Source organism: Macaca mulatta, chromosome 8 (assembly GCF_049350105.2).
Source record: "Macaca mulatta isolate MMU2019108-1 chromosome 8, T2T-MMU8v2.0, whole genome shotgun sequence".
Lineage (NCBI taxonomy): Eukaryota > Metazoa > Chordata > Mammalia > Primates > Cercopithecidae > Macaca > Macaca mulatta.
The window spans coordinates 10389222-10402468 of NC_133413.1; the positions used below are offsets into that span (position 1 = coordinate 10389222).

Sequence of the window (13247 nt, forward strand, 5' to 3'; positions counted from 1 at the left end):
TCAAGTAGTCAGAGTTGTATATAAAATTGCTCTATGGCAATATGGGTATGACTTGGGATTAGGCACACTCAAACTCTCTGAATATTTGCCCATTTTGGGAGGAAATGCAGGGAGTAAAGTGCAGAGGCCTCAGAAGCCTTGGAAAATGAGTAAGGGGAAGAGGCACCCCCAAAGCCCGAATGACACCACTGCTGAACCCAGAGGGCAACCAGAGAAGGACAGAGCTTCACAAGTCAAGGCTTAAGAGTACTCTGAGCAGCAGTCGGTTGGAGAAAGCAACAGGGATTGTGGAGAGACCGAAAAGACCAGAGTGGGTGTGAGAGGAAGTCTGTGAAACGGGCAAGATATCCCAGTGTCCTGGATCTTGGTGGCCTTGAGTGGCAGGTGGGGGAGAAGCTAACTGGAAGAAGGTTCAGGAAAGGGACTTTTGGGAATTTGAGTGAGGTGAGAAAAAGGCAGAAGCATGATTCCAGCACCTTCTCAGAGGAGAACAGTGCGGAACTCAGGGCAGTGGGTAAACCCTTGGTCTTCACAATTGGCGATTCCTCCTGTGGGCTCCTCTAAGAGAACAGGCTACTGGTGACAGGGACACCAATGCCAGCCGCACATCTGTGTGCCACAAGAATCGCATGATTCCTTAAGACTGAACCCATAAAGGCCTGCCCATGGCAGATGTGGCCCCACCTCTCAGCCCCCTAGCAAAATACACTGACTCAGTATCACCCTTGAGCCAATGAGCTCCCAAAATGGCAAATGGGGTTGTTGAAACAAAAGCTCCATCTCCCGAGTTGTCAGCGTAGGGAGCAGCTGTGACCTCCAAGTTCGGTTCCTGATTCTGTGTTTCTTTCTCCCTCCTCCTTTAGATCGTGGTGTATGTGGGCGTCTCCTCAGCCGGCAGCTTCGCTGTACCCTGCAGTTGATGTCCAAGGTTTTGACTGTGTGGGTTTGTGTCTTTCCGGCAGGTGTCTCCTCTGTGACTTCCCTGATGTCCCTGGCTTGGGTGCTAGCCTCCTATCACAAGCTGCTGCGGGACTCCAGGGACGACAAGAAGAGCATGAGCTACAGAGGGGCCGTCATCCAGCTCTTCTGGCGCCTCTTCACCATCTCATCCCGAGTGATCTCTTTTGCCCTCTTTGCTTCCATCTTCCAGCTCTATTTTGGGATCTTCGTGGTGGTTCACTGGTGCGCCATGGCCTTCTGGATCATCCATGGCGGAACAGACTTCTGCATGTCCAAGTGGGAGGAGATCCTCTTCAACATGGTGGTAGGGATTGTGTACATTTTCTGCTGGTTTAACGTCAAGGAAGGGCGGACTCGATATCGAATGTTTGCATATTATACGATAGTCCTGACCGAGAATGCTGCCTTGACGTTCCTTTGGTATTTTTACAGAGACCCGGAGACCACTGACTCCTATGCGGTGCCAGCACTGTGTTGTGTCTTTATTAGCTTTGTGGCTGGGATCGCACTGATGCTCTTATACTATGGTGTGCTGCATCCCATGGGGCCACGAGCTAAGATCCTTGCCAGCTCCTGTTGTGCCGAGCTGCTCTGGGGCATCCCTTTGCCCCCCGATGTTGAGCCCATGGAGCCTCAGATCCCTGGGTACCGGGGGACCCAGGTTACGCCCACCAGAGCCGTAACGGAACAACAGGAGGATCTCACGGCTGACACTTGCTTGCCCGTTTTCCAAGTGAGACCCATGGGGCCCCCTACCCCGTTGGGGCGTCCTTACCTCCCAGAAGGGCCCCTCATTAAGATTGACATGCCAAGAAAGCGATACCCAGCTTGGGATGCTCATTTTGTAGACAGGAGGCTGAGAAGGACTATTAACATTCTGCAGTACATCACCCCCACCGCAGTAGGCATTCGATATCGAGACGGACCACTCCTCTATGAGTTGCTACAGTATGAGTCTTCACTCTAAGAGCATCTTGACCCAAATTGAGAAGGGGACTTTAAGTTTGGTTTGCGGCAAACACCGCTTGCAAGAAATATAACCCTCCCTTCCCCCAATACACAGAACCACCGCCACCACCACCAACACCGCCACACCAACACCACCACTACAAAAGAAAAAAAAAATTAATAAGTCACAACCCCTTCAAATAAGCTTTCTTTCCAGTCGCTGTATGTATACAAAGATATTCTCTATGTTTTGTAAGTAAAAACAAAAAGAAAACCTTTCTTTTGTTTTTTACACATAAGAAACAGTATTGAAAAATCCCACGCTATGGTTCATAGAGTGGAGAAGGAGGAGTTGTCTCCACTCCAAAAGAAAAAAAAAAATGTTTTTTACCTTACACCAAGTGTAGATCATTTATGGGATTGGTGCTGATTGAAAGAACAAAACAAAACAAAACAAACACAAACAAACAAAAAACCTTCAACTGCCTTATGCCCTTAGGTGCTGAGTTTCATTAAGTACTGTCACGTTTTCTCATGCAAAACTCTCTGGTGATTTTTGCACCAGGAGAGGGGAAATTAAACAATCAAATGAAACAATCTAAAAGTGAAACAAAACCAACCAACAAAGACAACATAAAGCAATTATTCTTCCTATCTGATTATTTGTATTGAAGAAAACAAATTTACCAAAAGCGAAAGCATAAAACCCGTCCTTCTTTTCAGTTTCTCCTCCTCCTCTCCGGACCTTCTCCCCACTTTGCAGAGCCTTCTAGGAGCTCGAGGGCTGTTTGAAACTCAAATGGCTGGAGCAGCTACTTGAAGGCTGACTATGTGCCATTTCAGCATTTGCCTAGCAAGAATCACATTTGTTTCCCAGTGAAAAACCAGAACAAAACAAAAAGCCACCCCAATAATTCGGTAAGGACAGGACATTCTAAAGCAAATTAAAGGAGATTTCTATATACATAATCAGTAATAATAAAACTCAGCATAGTAGCAAAAAGAACGACATCAATTTAAAGGCACAATACTTAATCAGTGACTGGCAACAATGATTAGTTCCATCATTTTAAGGCTGTGAACGGTAGACATTTATCACATGTGATATTGTGTAAAGCCTCTTCTGTTTCCATTTGGTGGGAAGCCTTAAATTGATCTGGAAAGAATTCTTCATTTTTCATTTGTGCTTTTTTAAAAAAAAAAAATAACACAAAGAGGAAAACTAGAATATATATATATACATATATATAAAAAGTCAAAATTGTAATAACTGACCCATTTCAAAGACTGTTTGGTGCTTCTGTCTTTCACCGTTGTGGTTGGCTGAAAATCATTCAGCTCACCTGGTGCATCTGGGTTGAGTGGGAAATTTTGTGTGTGTAGTATGTGTGTGTTTGTGTGTGTATGTGTGTGTGTGCCCATAGCACACGTATATATGTGTGTGTCCCTGCTGCAAAGTTTTGCCAGAGATATACAAAACTGATGTAAGATGGACTTGGATTACGGATTGGTTCAGCAGAGCATGGGGGCAGGGGCTCTAGAGTGGCAGGGAAGGGATGCCGCCTGCCCACGAGCCCTAGTTTGGGTGGCGAGACTCACAGCAGCAGCGGACTCCAGGCCTTAGAGGCCGTGCCATTTGGGTGAGGATTTGATTCCACTGTTTATTTTCTCATTGTATCAAGTTGAATTTCTGCAGGTGTTGCAAGTATGTTCAACCATTTAAAAACTTTTTATTTTTCAAAGTATTGTTCCTTTAAAGAATATTTCTGTTCTAGGGCATCGTTTCAATCCCATCGTATCTCTACTTGGGCACAAAACAAAACAAAAAAAAAAAAAAAGGAAAAGAAAAAAATCACAAAAAAGATATATATATAAGTATATATATATATATAGACACACACAATATTTTTAAGTAAATACTGTTAGTCTTTGCTGTGTGTAGCTGCGATTTTTTTTCCAAATATATACCTGTTTAGGGTGCAAGACCTCACATTGAACTATTCTTAACACAAGTTCAATAACTGAGGGATTTTTTTAATGTTTGTGGAGTTTTTTTTTTTTTTTTTAAAAAAAACACAATTATTATTCAGTGAGGCTTCTCCTTCCCACCCCCTTCATTGTTTATCTAAAACCTTTTTTTTTTAAAGAACAAGTTTCAAACATCAGTTGTGAAACTGAATGCTCTCTTCTTTGTCTGGACTTCCTGGACTTCATGCGTCCTTACTAAGCATCGTGGTGCTGTCCTCTCCCCGTCCCTGACCCGGGGGTCCCCTCGGGCCTCCCTGGTGGGCAGGAGGAGGAGGAGCCCCCAACTCTAGGAAGCAGGACGAACAGAGCACACACAGGCAGCACTGAAAACCAGCCAGGAGGGCTCTGCACGCCCATCAAAGGACCCACCTGTGGGCCCCTGGAGAGTCACTTGGGAGTTGGAATCTAGTCGGAGGCACTTTTCTGAATCGCACCAGCCTGCTGCCTTTCAAGGGCTTCGTGCCTGAGCTCTGCGATGTACTCTGCTAGGCTGGGGAAGGTGAGGCCATTGGAGGGTTGGGCATCCGCTTTAGCTGGTGGGGTCCCACCTGTTGTCTGCCTTGGGTCTAGGGCTCTGTGCACCTGGAGCTGGCCCACGTCTGTCCTTAGCGCATCTTCCTTGAAACACCCTCATGCATCCCCTCGGGACTTCTGCCACTTCTGCTTGTGTGTCTGTTCTTGGATTTCTTTCTTTCTTCCTTCTTTTTGTTTCAGCGCAGTCACAGGTTTTAATTCGCCACCTCTATTTCACTCTTGTACAATTAGCGCGTGTGTGTCCCTGTGTGTGCATCCTGCCATGTTTACATGAAACTTACAAAGAGAACGGTAGATGCTGAGCTGACCGGGAGCACCAGGAGTTGGGATGGCAACTTCCAACTCAGGGAGGGCCTCCAGGGTCTTAGCCACTAGGAACAAATGAGGAGATCACGGGACATTTCAGCAATCTTTTAATTTCACACTTCTCACTTGAAAAGGCATCCTCGCCCCTCCCTGGAACTCCTCCATCATGCCAGTACTTTCTTCACAAAGAATATGAAAATATGCATCTGTGAGCAGCAGCAGGGAAAGCTGGTTTTGTAGAGATGCAGGAAAAGGAAGAAAAGCAAGGAAAGAAGTAGAGAGCAAGGCATGGAAGAGGCAGGGGAGACCTGATGGCAAGGACCAGGCCAGCGCTGTCCTCAGTGTCCTCTTGTCATCAGCCTCTAGCAGCTCCCCACACTCCCAGTTACCCTGAAACTTTCTGGCATCATCTCCCCTGGGGTCCTTCCCCCGAGGCCCTTCCCCTTCCAGTGAATGGTCCTGGGCGTCAAGGCAGGATTCCATACACACTCAGTGCTGAGACCACCTGGGGACCGTGTCTCTGGACCCAGATGACTTTGGTCCTGAAAGCCCAGATCCTTAAGGCCGCCCCGTGACAGGGTCGCTCTTTGTCCCACACTGGGCATCAGCATTTAATCTTTCATTTGCCTGAGTCCCTGACAACCCTCCAGGGCTGCTGCTTCAGCTGCTTCCCAGAGGAATGCCCGTGATGTTTTTAGGTTTTTTTAAAATTTTAAGTCTCTGGGCCCATTTCTTTCCCAGGACCTCCTGAAGAAAATCAATCCATTTCCAGTATTAAGGCCTGGTAAGCACATTGGTGCCCAGAGATAGAGAATACAAAAACTATCTCCTTTTCATTCCCTGATGACTCCCCCATCAAGTATGCCCACTAAGCCCCATATTTTATTCCTCTAACCACATAGAATATTTGGCTCTACTTTTTCTTCTCAGAAATGTGGTAGTATCGCCAAGCTATAATGGTGTTAGAGTCCTTTCTGCAAACTCTGCTTCTCCCTTGCTCAGCAGGTCTGCCTCTTCTCCCAGCCTCTGCGTAAAAGGAAACTTCAGTCCCATCAGATGACATTGGGATGATGTCCCCTGAGTTCACTGCCTGAAGCCTGTGACATCCGGAATGGGGGCTCCCTGTCTCTTCAGGCCATGATGTGGGGTGCTAGGGAGGCTTCAGACCATCAGATCAACCCCCTCTGGCCTCACTCACCCCAAAGCTTCCCATGTCTCTAACACTCTCCTGCACTCTGCCTCTGGAAGGTGTCACCTGGTTCTGCAGGGTCAGGCTTGTCCCAGCAACATGGGTACCAGGACACTGGTAGGACACTCACCCAAGCAGATCTGGGGCCAGAATGAAAGAGGCCCCGGCCGGGCGCGGTGGCTCAAGCCTGTAATCCCAGCACTTTGGGAGGCCGAGACGGGTGGATCACGAGGTCAGGAGATCGAGACCATCCTGGCTAACACGGTGAAACCCCATCTCTACTAAAAAATACAAAAAACTAGCCGGGCGAGGTGGCGGGCGCCTGTAGTCCCAGCTACTCGGGAGGCTGAGGCCGGAGAATGGCGTAAACCCGGGAGGTGGAGCTTGCAGTGAGCTGAGATCCGGCCACTGCACCCCAGCCTGGGCGACAGAGCAAGACTCCGTCTCAAAAAAAAAAAAAAAAAAAAAAAAGAAAGAGGCCCCATCTCCCTTGCCCAGACATGCTGCCATCACAACACACCCTTGGGCAGGGAAGATGACATTTCCCCATGGCCTGGGGATCCCCCACACCACACCTCCCAGGCACAGAATCATTGAAGACCACCCCATGGTCCCCATGGCTCTAACCCAGTCCCTCCACAGCGGTGGCCCCTCGGAATCCCATGATCCTGTCTGGCCCGTGGTCATGAAGGTGATTCCCCTGGCTGGGGGGCGTCTCATGCCACGGATGTCTGACCCTGCCCGGATATGAGCCTGATTCTCAGAAAGAATTTACAGGTTTTAGAAAAGCGCCAATTTACATCATTTTCTCCATTCTTCCTCCAGTTTTATTCCCTCCCACTGCACAGTCATGGGGGCAGAAAAGAAGGTCCCTGATGTGGATCTGGTTTGAAGCTGCACTGGGTGGGCCATGGCCTCACTTCTTGCTGTACACCTAAACCCCTTTGCAGTCTTCACAAGCCAGGTAGAGGAAACACCACCTTTCTTTTCTCCATCTGGTCGGCTGCTTGCTCATGGAAGGGCTAGAACCAACCCCAAGCTTTGATGCCCCCAGACCTTAGCACGGGGGTCCTCTCTCCATGATCCAGGGACAGAGCAAGAAGAGCATGACAGTGTGCAGGCTCAGAGCCTTGGGCTTGGAGCAAAGGATATCAGCTCCTAGAAGAGAATGAAGCAGGCCATATTCTCATGCTCCTGGCTCGCTCGGATGAGCTGGGCTGGGGACTGTCACCCAGCATTCGTTTGGCACAGATGGTAGCATTTTCTTTGCCAAGAAAAGTGGCTCCTTACTCAAAATGAGCCCTTCCAGGCCTTGTATGTGTGATGACAGCTGCTCTGGATGGTGGCTTCATGATTGAAGGAGGGGAATCTCCTTGTGTACCTTTAATTTGATTTTCTTACCAAGAAGCTAAAATCTATTTTTTCTTTGCCAAACTGAAAAATATTAACACAACCAGATTTGGTTGTGGAGGTTGAGATTTAAATTCGGATAATGTAAAAGGAAGAGAGCTTATTGCCATTAATTTCACCAAGATCCATGTGATACTCTCAGTGTGAACTAGGAAACCGTCAGGGAAATCTGGAGGAGCTTAAGGGAGACCTGGGGAAGACTGCAGGAGTGAAATGGAAGGACCCAGAGGGGTGGGCCCAGGGGCTGGACCAGTCTTACAGGGAGCAGTTCTATTCATTTCACTTTCAAACATTTATTGGTCACTAGACCCTGTTGGGCAGCCCCCTTCATCAAGCACAACACAGTTATCCCTTAGGGAGTGAACGTAAATCAGTGTTGGTTCCTCTTATCAAGGTCCAGCTGAGAACCAGATGAGCACAATGGGAACCTCTTTAGGCTTCTGTCCCTTTCTCCTCAGCCCAAACTGGCCATTGTCATAGAAGCAACATTCCATTCTCACCCACGGTTCAACCTCCAGAACACGGAAATGGCAGGGGCCAGCCCATCACAGGTTACAAACCCATGAGCTTGCAAGAGGACTTCCCCCAGCATCCTCAATCAATGTGTGCCTGTCCCAATTTCAAAACATGTAAAAAGATAAAAAGGCAACTCTACCCTACCAGAGATTTTTTTCTATCCCCCTTTACTGGGAAAAAAAAAGATGATGCTTAATCTGAATTCTTGCGGTGGCAACACAAGCTCCTTTCTCACCCATCCCTAGCTATTCTAAACATTTCACTTCTTGCTTAAACACTGCATCTCATGCTGTTGGCCAAATATCAAAAGACAAGGGTGCTGCCTTGATCCTGCTGCAGCCTCCTTCCTTGGCTCGCCTGGTCCTGTCTGCCTTATTCAGCTCTCCCTGGCACCATCTGCTCCTTACTCCTGTGGCTTTCCTTGCACTGGCTGGCAGACCATGGCTGGTATATCCTGGAGACAAAGGTCGTGAGTGCTATTAATGACAGCTCCCGAGGGCAGCAGACGGACCACTGTGGGAGTTCCTCCTGCTCTTGGCCAACACCTTGTGTCAAGAGCTAAGAATAGACCACATTGCAAATGAGCAGGCAGGACCTAGGGACACCTGCCCCAGGCTGCCCCATCACATGCAGAACAGTACGCAGGTCCCAGGAGGAGATGCTGCCCTTGTCATTCCCTAACACAAATCCCAGGACCCCAACTACCCCTAAAAGTCATCCTCAAACCAGTGAGGACAAAGAAATAATTTCCCTTTAGTATAGTGCCAATTGGTAATCCAGTGCACATCCCTCTGTAAGCAACATTTGGCCATCTGTCACGGTGAGTACAGACAACCCATCATCTGTTAGATGAGCTCCCCTGGTCTGTTTGTCCATCTTTGACATAGCTCTGGGATCCTCGGGCTAGAGTGGGCTTGGGAGATTTGTTTTAGCTGCAGACTTCCCAGGGGCTTTCCTTTAGACCCAGAAAGATCTGGAAATGTCACAGGCTGATTCAGGGTCCCCACTGTGATTGTGGATAACTCACTTCACCTCTCGGTGCCTTGGTTTCTCCATCTGTAAAGTGGAGAGAAAGAAGGCCAACCTCTTCCTTCTCTCCTGCTCAGGGATGCTTGGAGGATTCGTCATGTTGCCTGTAGCAAAGCCGTCACATGAGAAAAAGTGGTGACCTCATTTCTTGGGAAATGGAACCACAGGAGGAGAGAGTGTTTTCCAGGTGCGGTGGCACCCGGAAGCCACAGGATGAACAGGGAGCGCGGCGGGACAGGGAGGAGTCTCACATACCTGTAGTTCTTAGAGACTTCATAGCACTGTGAACCCAGGTCAGTGGTACCCTGGTCAGGTGACCCTTGGTCACCTATCTTGAGCCGGCCACTTGTAATTCTAACACCAAATCTCCTGATGTTAATTCTTCCTAAAGTATCGGAGAATGTATGGAAGGATGCATTTGAACACTGATATTCATTAAGCTTTGGGCAGACAAGAGGAGTGAATGGAGAGTATTTAGAGACTGTTTTTAAGGTGGTTGCAAGCTCTTCAGGAAATCTCTCTCACCTTTGTTCTTCCTTCCAATCTTTTTCAATCTTGATGCTCACCTCATCAAATGGACCCACCTTCTCTTCCCCTCTCTGCAGAGTACAGAAAAAGAAAAACACCGAATCTTTTTCTTTTTAAACAATTGTTCCATCTGCCAAAATGTGGGTCCCAATGGTGGGTTTTCTTCCCTCCCTTGTGTGCTTTGAGCGGAACCTGCAGGCAAGGATTCAGAGACAAACAGGACTGGAGAATAGCACTAATTTTTTTTTCTAAAACAAGGTATTTTTTTCTTACAATTCAATTGGAAGTGTTACATTGAATTTCTTTTTCTTTCCTTTTTTTTTTCTTTTGACTATGGTTTGACTGTTATCAATTCAAATACCAAGATACACTCTGAGCAAGAACACAGACCTGTCCTGAGAGCCTCTGCTCTTCTTCGGACCTAACCTGGAGTGAGGGCAGGTGGGAGCCCAGGAGGCACTGGGGTTCCAGGAGGGCCAACCGTGAGGCTGATTTTCTATCAGCTCTGAGAACCTTCTTGGAAAGAAAAATTCCAGAAACTTCAACTGTTCTGCATCAGTCAACCTGGCTCTGGCCTTTTCCTTGGAGTTCAGGTGTATTTTGATATAGAAATTCTCACCAAGAAAACAAGGCCCCTCCTGGAACTGTCCCTAAACGAGATGGAGCTCGCACGAGCAGGTCTCGGTGGCTGCTGCCAACGCCTCCTGCTCATTCCCAGCGGAGCCCTGACCAGAACTCCTTTCCCTCCTGCTCTGACCCTGCTCTCTGAGGTTAATATGATTGTTTTGGCAGCACAAGGGACGAGATCATAGTCTGGAATTCAGGAATGACTTGTGCTTGACCGTGCATCTGACTGTTCTGTGGACAGGTCAAGTCCTGCTGGGATGGTTTATTTCCACAAGGTATTTCTGATAGTCACAAAAGGAGAGAGTACATGAGACCTCATCCCTGATTCTCCATTCTCATCAGCACCCGCTTTTGACTGGGATGGACGGTGAATGAACTGTCCCAAATTTGAGAACAAGTACTTTGAAGATGGACACATGGAGCCATGGGGAACAACAGGACTCAGTAGATGGGTAGGAAGAATAGTGACGAAGAGGAAGGCTCCCGGAAGTATGCGGGAGGAGAACATTAGTGGCCATCTAGGCATTCCTTCCTATACTCTCTGGGGCAAAACTAGAAAAACATATTCTTTTCAAACAGAGGAAATTGATTTTACGGAGTGACGTGCTTAAGCATTTTATTTTTTAAACAAAAGGGTCAGAGAAAACATCTAAAGAAAGGAGAGGCACATTCTCAAGAACAGATTATGTTATTGGAAGTAAAAAATCCAGGACTTTATCCTTCTACAGACCTAAGTCAAGTCACTCTTAGGGCCAATTTCTCTTTCTGTAAAATGGGAAGAATATCGTTTACCTACCTCACAGGGGTGTTGTGAGGATTAAGTAATCATGACTGGTAAAGTGCTTTGAAGATAAAAGTATTACGATGATCAGGCTTGCTTCCTATTTAAAAATCTAAACACCAATTGTGTGCAAGGTGCAGTGGAGGAAGGGAACATAATCCAGTTCCTCCACTCTCTTTCGATTAATGGATATATTTTAAAAGATTCCAAGAGGACAGAATAACAGAGTTGTCTCAATGTGGGTCAAGAAAGGAGTTCTCTTTCTGCCCCAGAAAAGCTACTCTCCTTTCCTTCTCAGATATTTAGACAAGAAGGAAGGGCTTTAAATTCTTTGGCTTCCATCAGAAAATGCTCTTGTGGGAAGCAAACAAATACTGGTTGTTCTACTTCCTTTGTGGGAAAATGAAGGCAAATAGCAGTGAAAATTCCTTGTGACCAGCACATAAGGTTCTTTATTTCAGTTATTCCTTCTAGGCTCAGCTTCAGTTTTGCCATAGCCTTTTTCTTCTGTCTTCAGACCCAGAGAACAATTCACTTATGCTGTCCTGGAATAGCTGGGGATTTGGGGTTGGTTGGTTTCCTTGGAGAGTCTGGTATACTGTTGTTTGCTGGAAAGTCTTGGCTTCCAAAGACAAGGGTCTTTACTCGAAAACAAATCAAAACATGTGACTGCCATTTTTTTTTTTTTTTTTGGTGGGAGGAGTTTTCAATTTCTTAGCTGCCTCACATAAAGCAAAGCCTTTTAAAATTTCTCATTCATTTTTCCATGTGCAAAAAGTTCTTCCCTTCCCAAACATACTCAGTGAACCAAGTCTGAATTCTAAACTGTAGCACATGTCAAAGGATTCAAATTATTTGTACAGTGCCATGCTGGAGGTTCACAAATTTCTACAAAGAGCCAAACCACCTACTGAGCTAAGCAGGTTGGAATTCCAGCCCCAAATCGAAGCTTTCTGGAAATGCTCCCAGAGCCTTTTAGCTTTAGGAATGTCCTTTCAGTATTGCTAGGGCAGTCTCCCTGAATCCTCAGAAATCTTCCTGCCACAGAAGAACATCCTCAGAAGCCAGTGGGGGCTTCCTCTATGTACTAGAACCAGAGAGAAGCCACTTGTTATTTTGAAAATCATGATATGATGCCAGCCTTTAAGGAAAGAGGAGAGTTACTTTCTTTTCCTTTCAGAGGGAAGAAAGGACTGGGAGAAAGGGAAGGTGATTTGACTTGCTCTTTGGTTGCTGGAAGAGACGTGAGACTCAGAGGTCCATGGTGGCCTGTACCGTGGACACGGGACTGCGGAGGCCCGTGGTGAGTTTCCTTAGGCAGCTGAGGTAGTGCTGAGGTGCTCCTTTCCTTTTAACCAAACCCAGGCTCAAGGAAAGGGGGGCCTCAGCTTTGGTGCTGCCAACTTGCCCAGATCATCCTGAGCGTCTCAGCCACGTCTCTGCCCCTCTCCAGCCTGTGTTTACCAGTGGGCCCCAGCGTTGACTCCAAAAGGCCTGCCTTCTTCGAGGCCCATGCTTCCACGCACATTGCTTCAGGTCCGAGCTGTCTGTCCAAATGCAACCGCTGCAGCCTTTTCACTTGCCTTGACACCACTGTTGCTGCATGCTTCCACCAAATACGCCCCCACCCCTGCAGGAGCTGTCATTTCACCCCTACTGAGAGGGCCTCCAGCATTGCCCTAGGCCGCCAGCATTGCCCTGGGCCTAGCCTGCCTGAAGCCCAGGACAGGCTCTGCTTCTTCCTTTTTTTTAAATCCATGTGCCTTTAAAAGGCGTGGCCCTGGGTCCTCGTGGAGCCTTTAAAGAAGTGGAGGGCTGGAGAGAGGAACAGGTGATGTTACTTAGGCAGTTGGGACACTCACTGATAACCTGTGAAGCTAATGTGGACCAGTAAGTGAAAACGCTGTTTTCCCAGCGGCTGGGCTGTCTAGGGCACTCGCTCTTCAAAATAACAATCCCTGTGATGTGGTTGCTCACATCTCCCCCTGCTGACCGCTAACCTCATGGCACCTGCTCGTTATTGATGGCTTCGTTTGTATTTGTTTGAAATTAACATTGATTTTTAAACTCCAGAGAGAGAGAGAGAAAGAGAGCTGAAAGCCACATAAACTCTGAGGTGATCTGAGATTATGAGAACAGAGGAGAGCATGAGCATATAACTGCATCCAAAGCTTATTGATCCATCGAGATACATAAATGTGCCTGTCTTGGGCATATTACTTGTATATATTCTTATGTATCTTTTTCTTAAAGGGCTGAAACAGTTTGATGAAACAGAGTATTCTGATGTTTAGGGCTCTTGCCGGGCTTGAAATTGACCTAGGCTAGATGGCTTTTTCCTTTCTCCCAGGCACAGGGTCATGAAGAAACCCCTGAGCTGGTATATGCCTT

General features: G+C 47.2%; 1 protein-coding gene and 1 long non-coding RNA gene across 2 annotated transcripts in view; both read left to right on the forward strand.

Moving 5' to 3' along the window:
* The window catches only part of XKR6 (XK related 6), a 299519-nt gene extending 296608 nt beyond the window's left edge, over window positions 1-2911 (forward strand). The window contains exon 3 of the mRNA XM_015144757.3: window positions 963-2911. Coding sequence (XP_015000243.2) covers window positions 963-1927 — 965 coding nt within the window. The 3' untranslated portion in view covers window positions 1928-2911. The remainder of the gene's footprint in view (window positions 1-962) is intronic.
* Window positions 2912-3956: 1045 nt separating this feature from the next.
* LOC144330686 (uncharacterized) lies at window positions 3957-8019 on the forward strand. Its single transcript, XR_013397053.1, has 2 exons — window positions 3957-6125; window positions 6444-8019. It is a non-coding gene; the product is annotated as an uncharacterized LOC144330686 (long non-coding RNA).
* Window positions 8020-13247: the final 5228 nt, after the last annotated feature.